General features: G+C 46.7%; 1 protein-coding gene across 3 annotated transcripts; it reads left to right on the forward strand.

Annotated features, from left to right (window-relative positions):
* Positions 1-1734: 1734 nt before the first annotated feature.
* On the forward strand, positions 1735-7697 carry LOC125545892 (Mitochondrial substrate carrier family protein). 3 transcript variants are annotated; one of them, XR_007300345.2, is made up of 8 exons: positions 1735-2008; positions 3112-3228; positions 4225-4336; positions 4612-4739; positions 5822-5974; positions 6479-6616; positions 6791-7184; positions 7361-7697. XR_007300345.2 is itself a non-coding variant. In XM_048709950.2 (8 exons), the coding sequence occupies exons 1-8, from the start codon at positions 1871-1873 to the stop codon at positions 7386-7388; spliced, it is 1011 nt and encodes a 336-aa protein (XP_048565907.1). In that variant the 5' UTR covers positions 1735-1870; the 3' UTR covers positions 7389-7697. The 3 variants fall into 3 exon arrangements, 2 of the variants coding, with proteins under 2 accessions (XP_048565907.1, XP_048565906.1); XM_048709950.2 differs by having other exon boundaries at positions 6791-6987; XM_048709949.2 differs by having other exon boundaries at positions 1754-2008; positions 3112-3220; positions 6791-6987.
* The last annotated feature ends 2408 nt before the right edge of the window (positions 7698-10105 follow it).

Below are 10105 nucleotides of genomic sequence, written 5' to 3' on the forward strand. Positions count from 1 at the left end.
CGCTGTGCTTGGATTGACGCGAGCACTCAACGCTGACCCGACCCATTTCACCGACGCGTCAAAAAAAAGTATTACAAGCATTTAAAAAAAATACATGCATTTAATTAAACATAAAAGCCGGTCACGAAGGCCGGCAAAAGTCCACATTACATTAATTAAACACTAAAAACTAGACGACACGCTGACCTAGACGTCCTCCTCGGCGGCGGCGTCTGTGTCAGAACCGGCGAGGTCGATCAACGTCGGCGCAGGGCCAGCCCAGGGGAACGCCGTGTTCCAGAGGGCGGCGATGTCGGGTTGTGCCGCCGCTGCCTGGGCCTGGCGCGCCTCCTCTTCGGCCTCGCGCTCGAGCATCTGCAAGCGCTCGCCCTCCCGGCGCTCCTCGGCCAGCCGAACGCGGCGCCAGTGGTCGAGGTAGGCTGCCTCCTACTTCTTCGTCGCCCCGAGCCAGATCGGCGGAGCGCTGACCCAATCGCGCACTACTCCGGTCTAGGAGTAGCGCTCGAGGTAGGCCGGCTCCTCCGGCTCGGCTTTGGGCAGGGACGGCGAGGTCACCGGCGGCACGACGCAGTCGCCCGCCGCGGAGAGGGCCATGGCCTCCGCCATGGCAGCCTCGAAAGCCGCCTCATCCGCCTCCCTCCATCGCTCTCCTTAATGGCCGCCTGGTAGGCGGCCTCGGCCTCCTGGTCCTCGTCGCGGACGACAAGCGCGGGCGGCGGCAGGCTGTGGTCAACATCGCGAACGCCGCGTCGCCTCGCCTCCTCGTGCTCGAAGACGAACCATCGAGCCCAGTTGGGCGAGTCGACGGCGAAGTGCGGTTCGGCGCGCTGCTCCGACGTCAGCAACGCCCGCCGGCGCAGCACCTCCTTCGCATGGGCCCTCGCCGTCCGCGGCGCCGCCGGCACTGGGATCCTCTCCGGATCCAAATGCCAGTCATGCGGCAGCGTCACGTCGGGGTACGGCAGAGGCACGCGGTGGTGCCAGTGCCACTCGGCCTGGTGCAACGACACGTTGAGGCGCTGTCTCTGCCGAGGAGCGCGCGCCGGCGCAGGGAGGGAGGGGGAATGGCGGGCGGGGGCCTTGCCCTTGCGTCTGCTGCCGATGTCGGAGAAGAAGCCCGTGTTGGCGGTGGTTAGGGTTGTCGCCGGCGTGGGGACATGGGTGACCAGATGAGGACAGGGGCCGAATGGTAGTGGATGAGGACAGCCCCGTCGCACGCCCGACAAGGACGACCGTCGTCGCTGACGCGTGACCCAAGATGGGCGGTCGTCATAAATTATGTTGACCGTTGTAGTTGGACGGTCGCCAGGTGGGAACGCAGCGAACAACGAGGAGACGCGGGGCGCGTTCGTGCCGACGAATTCCAGACACAATTTTAGGTCGGAAATGGATCGGCGCGAACGCCGGGCAGACATGATTTAAATTGGGTCGGCGCATTGGGCCGCCATTTTTATTCACACCGACCCAAACAAACGCGGGTAGACGAAATAAGTCGCTCGATTGAAGTTGCTCTAATAGTAAGGCCATAGACTAGACGCCTTTCTTCAACGGCAGGGCTCGGCTGCGGTCAAAATTAGAGACCACTGATTGATACTAGCTCGGGCCAAAAGGGATAAAAAATGTGGAAACTGAAAAAGAAAGCGCGCGATTTATGGGTCACTACAAAGAAAAGATACCGCCTTCTCCCCAGCAGAAACGGAAACGGAAACCTGGCCCGCCCGCCCACCACCGTCCCAACTCCCAAGAGCCAAAAGAGAGGCGAGAGACCTGGCCTGGCCGCCTCCTTCACACAAGCCGCCCAGCCCCGCCCCGCCCCCTCGTCCCTCTGCGCGTCGCCTTGCCTCGCGCCGCCGCGGCCGCCGTCGTCGCCATGGGTGCGGGCGCGGGCGCGGCGGAGGAGCCGTCGCAGACGCGGCGGGCGCTGGTCGACACGGCCGCGGGCGCCATCTCCGGGGGCATCTCCCGCACCGTCACCTCCCCCCTCGACGTCATCAAAATCCGGTTCCAGGTCCCCCTCCCCCTTGAACCCACCCTCCAATTTCGATTGTTTCCCCGCTGCCCAATTTGGGAGCCGGTAGCCGCGAATTCGTCGTGCCGCCAGGCTGGGGTTAGTGGGGGGAATTTTTCTGGTATGTTTCGGGTAGGAAGCCGTAGGGATCGCGCGTGCGCTGGCTGGAGGATGCGGCTGTCTCCGCGGATTCGCGCGTGCATTTGTTTGTCCCCAGGAAATTGGGGCCGGGGGCTTCAGGAGGCCCCGGGTGTCCGCGTCTGGCGCGGATTCACGACGGGCGTGGGAGAGCTGCCTGGTTTGGGGAATTTTGCGGGTGCATTTGGGCCATTCGGGAGCACACGCTCACAATTTAGTTAACCCGTGGCCATGAGGAAATTCTGGGAGCTGTTTTGTTGTTCGAGCAAGCATGGCGGGGTTTCGAATAAATTCTCTACTGTTTAGCGTACCTGGGCGTCACTGTTTGAATCATTTAGTGCTCAGTTTGATGCTAACGAAATCCGTGTCAGAGCTGCTGTTGAATTCTGATGTTTGAAGATATACTGCGAGAATCAGTATTTCTGGAGCATCACTCCGGTAAACCGCTTTGTGATGAGCTGACGCTCCTTGCTCTTAAGGATTTCCTTGGAGGGAAAATGTAGCTATCTTACCACTTTGGGATGCTGAAGAGCTGCCTCCTGTTATGTACCTTCTTAATACCATTTCTTATTACCGTCCCTTTTGTGGCTTGTTCACCCTTGATTGCACAAAGATCTGCCTATCCTTTTGCAAATGTTTCGTATTACATCACTGTTTTTGGTTTGAACACTGTTACATAAACTCAGATGATCATTTTGTGGGAGTTTTGGTTGATTGAGTTTTAGGGGTCTTATTTGTCAGAGATTGGAATATGATGGAATTTATTTTAGTTAGATACCTACTGATTACACTCTTTATACGGCAGAATAGTATTTTCTGACGTGTTTTCTTCACTAGATTGACGACTTCTTTTCTAAATCTTGACCGTTGTATTGAAGCACTCATAATTGCGTTGGATGCAGCCTAACTGTAGCAATCTATAATCATATTTTGGTTACTGATATGCTCTTCAATGCCTTTTTCAGGTTCAATTAGAGCCGACGGCAAAATGGGGTGTACTTCGGAGGGATGTCTATGGACCTTCCAAGTACACTGGACTTATGCAAGCAACTAAAGATATTCTGCGAGAGGAAGGTTTGCCGGTATCTGCTTTTCTTCAAACACTCAGCTCATGCTTTATTTAGATAAACTTGTCCATGGACTGGTGATCATTAACTTGTTTTCTCATGCTAAATGTCAGCCTTAATATTTATCTGTGAGGTTTGTTCTGTGAATCTTACCAGGCTGAACATGGGCCTAGAATTGAGGGTTACAGTCATGCTAGTTCTTAGTTGTAAATTATGCTTGGGGAGGGGAGTCCAATGCTATAGTCGGTATGGAACAATGCTAACTGCTATGATCAGTATTTAGTGGACTGATCCAATTCTTGGCGGGGTCTTAATTTAACGAGTAAATTACAAAAAACGACCACATTCGGGGAAGTGGTAACAAAGAACTGCCGTTTTGGGGGCTGGGTCATGAAATAATACTGTTCCTGGGCTGAGAGCGTTTTGACAGCGAATCTGATTACCTGGGCCTGTATGTCTGGGCTGATGTGGCGTTTCTGGTGCCACGTGAGTTTTTTACTAGTCTACCTGTACGTCCCAACTGCCATGTACTCTCCCGTCTCTCTCTAGGCGACGTGCAGCCGTGGCTCAGCGAGGCGCACAAGTCTCCCCCCCCCCTCCCCCCCCTCCCTTCCTCCCTCTTGATGGCATGCAGCCGTGGCTCAGTGACGCTCAGAAGACCTCATCATTGGTAAACGCTTCACGTCTCCTGAGGTGGGGCGCCCGAAATGTTGTCTGGCTGCTTGTGATGAATCTTCAATCCATCAGTTCTCCACGAATATATCAAATGGCTGACATGTAGTGTTATATTGCTTTTTACTTATGAGGTTATGTCATTGGTTGCTGGCTTTTTTGGGAAGTGCTTATTCCCTAGATTTCTATTCTGATATCTAATTTGCTTCTTTTTCGCCCCCGGCACTTCTTTTGGTTTATCTACCTTGGGTTTATGCATGCTCTATGTTTGATTTAAATAGTCCATCTAAAACAATTCCATGAAATATGCTCTTACTGTGCAAGATGCTGATCTTTCAGGGATTCTGGAGAGGAAATGTTCCAGCCTTGTTTATGTATATGCCATATACAGCTATACAATTCACAGTTCTACACAAGCTAAAAACATTTGCATCTGGTTCATCGAGAACAGGTATGCCCTTTCAGCTTGGTTTTCGGTCTATATTTTAAAATTAATTACAAATGTCATCCTAGTAAGTGCTTGCAGTAGATAATAGTTTTTTACCCAAACTTTTAATTTGTACAATTGATACATTATGAAATTTGATACTCCCAGAATTATATTGCTATTTGGGAATCTCATCTCAGTGAAATGAGAAATGTTCAAATCCATGTTTCAGAACTGAAGCTTTTAGTATGATTTCTCACATCTCTTTAGTACTTATCTGGTCTATTGTTTCTTCTCAGAGGATCATCTGCACTTAAGTCCTTACTTGTCTTACGTAAGTGGGGCTATCGCAGGAAGTGCAGCAACTGTAGGGTCATATCCATTTGACCTTCTCAGAACTATTCTTGCGTCACAGGGTGAACCGAAGGTAAATCTGATCTTATTTGTGATTTCTGGAACTGTTTGTTTCCTTGGAGTGTGAACATTTGAACTTAGTTGCAAACTTATGGTGCCACTAGTTTGGTTTTGCAAGATTGTAGTTAGATCCTTGGTCATCTTTCTTTACCTCGAGTACTTGTAGTGATTTGTAGTACTTCTGTACTTTACTTCCATGCCGATAGTTAGTACTCACTTTACTCATAATATGGACATATCATTGTTAGATTGCTTGAAGTTGAATCCTTTTGTTTTACGGTAGAGTTTCATTCAGTTTCATTTTCAACACAACGGACTTCCCCTTGCACCTTTTTTTGGTTTTGTCATGAAGCCCAGGCTTAATTTTTTTTCTTATTTTCTTTTCTGATCTTTTTTTAGTTTTGTGTTCCATCAAGTGTCAACTATCTGAACAAAAAAATTATTGTTCAGTTATACATGGCAAATCATTTTGTGCTAGCAACAGTTCAAGCCTTCAAGGTAGCCTTGAACAGAGAATTTATCTTCTGTACAGAACTTGAAAGAACATTGATAAATCATTAAATGAGAACACCTAGGAGCAAAGATATTGTTATTCTTTCCTTAAGGAGAAATAGCACCCAATTCTGAAGTAGAGGACTGTGACCTGAGTTGGGGGTGTATACCCACACCTCCCACCAACTGAGCTAGGCTCAGTGTACAATGTTGATTTGTTTATGTGATTCTAAAATAAAAACTGATATTTTAATTCATAATAAGAGTTTTTTTCATTCATAAACGTATTCACAATATGGAATACAATAAATCTTATAACTGCAATATACAAAATACAAGTACACTCATTGTCTTTTTTGGACCGTGCGTGATCATGCTCTTAAATATTTTTTTCAGCTGTGTGTGTTCTATCATTTTGTATTTTTTGAGATGCACATGTGAATACAAATCAAGTGTACACATTATATTACTATGCACTTATTCCCTGTGATTGATTTTTTGCACAATCATTGCAAGCCAACTGCTTGATGGATACTCTTGAGTTGACAATTCTATCATGATGCTTTCTTGTTGATTCACACAAAGTTGTATTTTTCTCTGTAGGTTTACCCCAATATGCGGTCTGCACTTGTTGATATAGTTCAAACTCGTGGTGTTCGAGGGCTGTATGCTGGTTTAACTCCAACTCTTGTTGAAATTATACCATATGCTGGCTTGCAGTTTGGTTCATACGACACTTTCAAACGTTCAATGATGGTAACAAAGCTAAACTCACAGTTTTACATGTACCCTCCAATGATTTGGAGAGGATCTATATAGATGATCTCAGCTGCGAGTTTTATCATATGATCGTATTAGATGTTGTACTCTTTCCTTAGTTTGTTATCCTTCTAGAATATGGGATATTGAGGTACCAAGAAATGCATTTTTTATGAAACACAAAGTATATGGCATGCTCATATAGGTAACAAGAAACTACTGGTGTTGTAACAATTTATTCAAGACAGGCTTTTTTTCACCAAAGAACTGGCTATGGACAGGGGTGCATGGAAGCTTGCTATCCATGTGCCCGAACCATGAGTTGGTCGCGAGATCTTATGGGTTTCACCTCTAGCCTACCCCAACTTGTTTGGGACTAAAGGCTTTGTTGTTGTTGTTGTTATTGTTATTGTAGGCTTGTTTCTTCATAAGAGAATTACACTTGATTTTTTTTCTTAACTTTGATTAGTATGTGTCTCTGACCGCAATTTTTTCCCATAGTCATGGAATAGATACAGATATGGAATTGAGGAGGATGACTCGGCATCAAGCTTCCAGCTATTTCTTTGTGGATTCGCAGCTGGAACATTTTCAAAAGCTGCATGTCACCCACTTGATGTTGTTAAGAAAAGATTCCAGGTAATTGGTCAATGAAATTTGCTGTTTTCCCATCCACATGTTTCATGAAATAAATCCCATCTGATGAAACCAAGCTGTATTATGATAGTTAAGAAATGATCACTAATATGGTTGTGAGACAATGCCGAGTCCTTGGTATATTTTGGAGCTAATATTTCTTCCAACAATTTGCAGATTGAAGGATTAAAACGTCATCCAAGGTATGGGGCGCGGATTGAGAGCAGCACATACAAGGGCATGTACCATGCCCTAACAGAGATAGTTGTTAAGGAGGGGTTTGGAGGCCTCTATAAAGGGCTTTTCCCATCGGTGGTGAAATCAGCTCCTGCTGGTGCAGTGACATTTGTGGCCTACGAATACATCTCGGACTGGTTAGAGTCATTACTCATGTGAAAGATCGCCATGCAGTATTCTTTCTCTCCTCGATTTGTTTTGAGTTGTCCATAGTCCTTCTCGGCATCTGTATTAGTAAATGGATTTGTGTCTGGAAGAGGCTGCATTTCCCTTGGATCTTGCAGCCAATTCAAGATTTTGGGAGCCTACAAAACCAGCCGGATCATTTATGCTTGTAAGCTTCTTTCATGCGATTTTGAAAACAACCTAAGTTACTCAAAATATGCAGTCAAATCCATGATTAAGCATTTGCCTTGCTAAGTATCTACTGAGCCAGGCATGCTGTTACAATTTTCTTGCATGTGCATCATGTCACACATGCAAGTTACTGAATCTGAAATTTTTTTACAGGATAGGGGCCAAGGCCGGAGTTGAGTGAGTCCTTCAATTGGATAAAGGAGCTAACAGTACCCGCATTCTCGTCATCAGCGGGAACTTTCAGTTGTTTGGAGACCGCAAGGTCGATGGAGAAAGAAAGTGCATACGATCATTCGTTGAGAGTTGATACCTGTAAAGCCTTACACATAGAGCGAGCTATTTTGCCGTTTTCTCTCCCTTAATTTTTTTGCCCCCCATCGCCTAATGTCATGATAGTGCATTCCTTGAGCTGTAACAGTGAGGCTGAGTAAAACTGATATAGAGCCTGTGACTTGTGATAAATGTCAAGAGCAGCAGGCATTTTTGTTGAGATGCAATCATCGTACGCTTGACTGCTTTTCACTTAACTGTTATCTTTGTCGATTTGCGGTTACATTTGTAGTATCTGTTTAAGCCATTTGCTTGCTTTGTTGCGTTGGTTATGTTTTTGCATGTCTCGGTACCGTGGAAGACTGGAAGTGAGTCGCTATGAATACACAAGCCTGCGCACTGCCAAGAGGTTCACTGATGCAACCTGCATTTGGTACCGGTCATGGCCTGTCTCTTCAGGCTAATGCGTCAGGAGGACGAATGAATGGGCAGCGATGTGGCGATTTATATTATGCAAATCATGTGCAATACAGGCTTTCAGCTATCTGTTCACCGCATCACAATGGCGGTAATGCAGGATTTCACATCTCCTCATTAAACTTGTATTTTTATTTGAACTTACGCTCTGCATAAGTGACCATCTTCGGCGGACTTGAAAATATTTATTTTTTTCAGTCAGTATTCAGATACGTACAGTAATTTTTACCTGTCACTTAAAACTTGCGAAAATCTCTATGCCGAAATCAGATGGTTTTTATATTCAACTTAGCTATGGTTATTTGTCAGTCGCCTAAGTAATAAAGAAACCTGTGTTTAATTTAAGATAAACCCAATGAAAAACTGATCTATTGCAGGATCTGTACCATCGATTTCCAAACCGTGCTGTAACACGTCAATGCCAGTGCGGATTGTACATATGCAACGGTGTTGAGCACATAAGAGCATTTCTAATCGATCCCATATAATTTAGAGGGGCAAATGTTTGAGTATCATTCGTAGTAGTATATTTGCTCCGCTAAAAATGCGGTTTCTAACTGATCCTTTAAAGTTCACCACTGTGGCACAAGTGGGGAGGAGTTCGCCACTGCGGCAGGCCTGCCCTCTACTAAGGTTCGAACAACCAAATTATTCAAATTCAAACACACCGAAGGGTTAACATGAAGTAAAAAGCACGATAAAAACACAACTATGAAGTGCTATGGAGATGCCGCTGAGGCTCAACAAGATCATCTAGGAGCTGGATGTGAACTTCTCGTTTTTCGATACTTCAATGCACCACGAGGAATCTACGTATCTTTGTTTGCCTCGTGCTCCGGCTCAACAGCATCCCCATTGGGGATGTACCAAAAGTTCTCAAGTATGTCTCTGTCATCTTCAATGATCATGTTATGCAAGATGGTGCAATATGTCATCATTTGCCATAGGATCTTGGCGTTCCAATACCCTGCAAGGCCACGAATAATACCAAAGCGCTTTTGAAGCACACCAAAAGCTCTCTTCACATCCTCCCTTGTCGACTAACCAAGTTTGTAAGGGTGATCCAACTTGTTCATGGAATGCAATGACATGGCATTTGCAAGGGTGATATGCAACACAATCTGAAGCAATAACCAAGTTAAGTGAAGTGTCGACCACACACAATGATACTTCATATTTAGGAAGGGTTCCATCTTGTTTAGCTACACATCAAGTGTTGTTTAGCTTGAAACGGGGTGAAACGGGAGTAAACTACCATATCTAGTCAATTTAAATGGGGTGGGAAACATATATATAGTATTTTCCAAAATACCCCGTGTTAAATAAAATGTTAATTAAGGTTCTGCACTAAAAAATATTTTAGAGGTGGTCAAACAGGAAAAGTAATAGCATGGTTGCAATCTACACATTTTTCTAATCATTTTACATTTATAACATGTCTCACTACGAGTTACGGATGAAAAGATATAATATGTGCAAGTTCAATCATGTTCCTGTGATTACTCATATAAAGGATTCTGGAATACCTGCCACTTGAGACTTCGCGGGTGAGAGTGCCCTCTGCGCCGTCCGATCTGCCTAAATGACATGCACCTATGCGACCCCCGCCCCCTCGGGGCTCCATGACGGGTGGACCCCCAGCCGGAAGGGCCCACCGTCATCGGGCGACTTTGTTCACGCCCGCGGGGCCTCTTCCGTGCGCCCTCTCGTGCATGATGGGAGGACGGACCCGGCTGTCGGCGTCCTTCGGCCCCGGGCTGGTTTGTCTATTGCGCCAGCCGACAAGACGTGTGCGCCCGGCTCGTGCGAGTTGCCTGCTCGGCCTTGACGTTTGGGGTTCTGAGAGGTTTGGATGACCGGCGATGTTTGCGTGCGCCCGGGCATGCGCTTTCGCCTCGGCTATGTCGGCCCGAACCCTTGCCGCCACGAGCCCTAGCCAACTGCTGGCATCTGTGGGGTGGTTTTCCCGACTCACCCGTTGGTCTTGGTTGGATGCAGTGGTGCTTTGCCTGCCCATTTTCTTGTCATCGTCTGGCCTGGCCGGTTGGCGTGTTTTCAAATGCATGCACTTTTTTCACCACGGGAATGAATGTCTGGGCATGCTCTTCCCCTGGATCATCTGTTTGATTTGCTCAGTTATATTTTGCATAA

The sequence above is a fragment of the Triticum urartu genome, chromosome 3A, assembly GCF_056163025.1.
Source record: "Triticum urartu cultivar PI428250 chromosome 3A, HENAU_Tu73, whole genome shotgun sequence".
In the NCBI taxonomy this organism is placed as follows: Eukaryota; Viridiplantae; Streptophyta; class Magnoliopsida; order Poales; family Poaceae; genus Triticum; species Triticum urartu.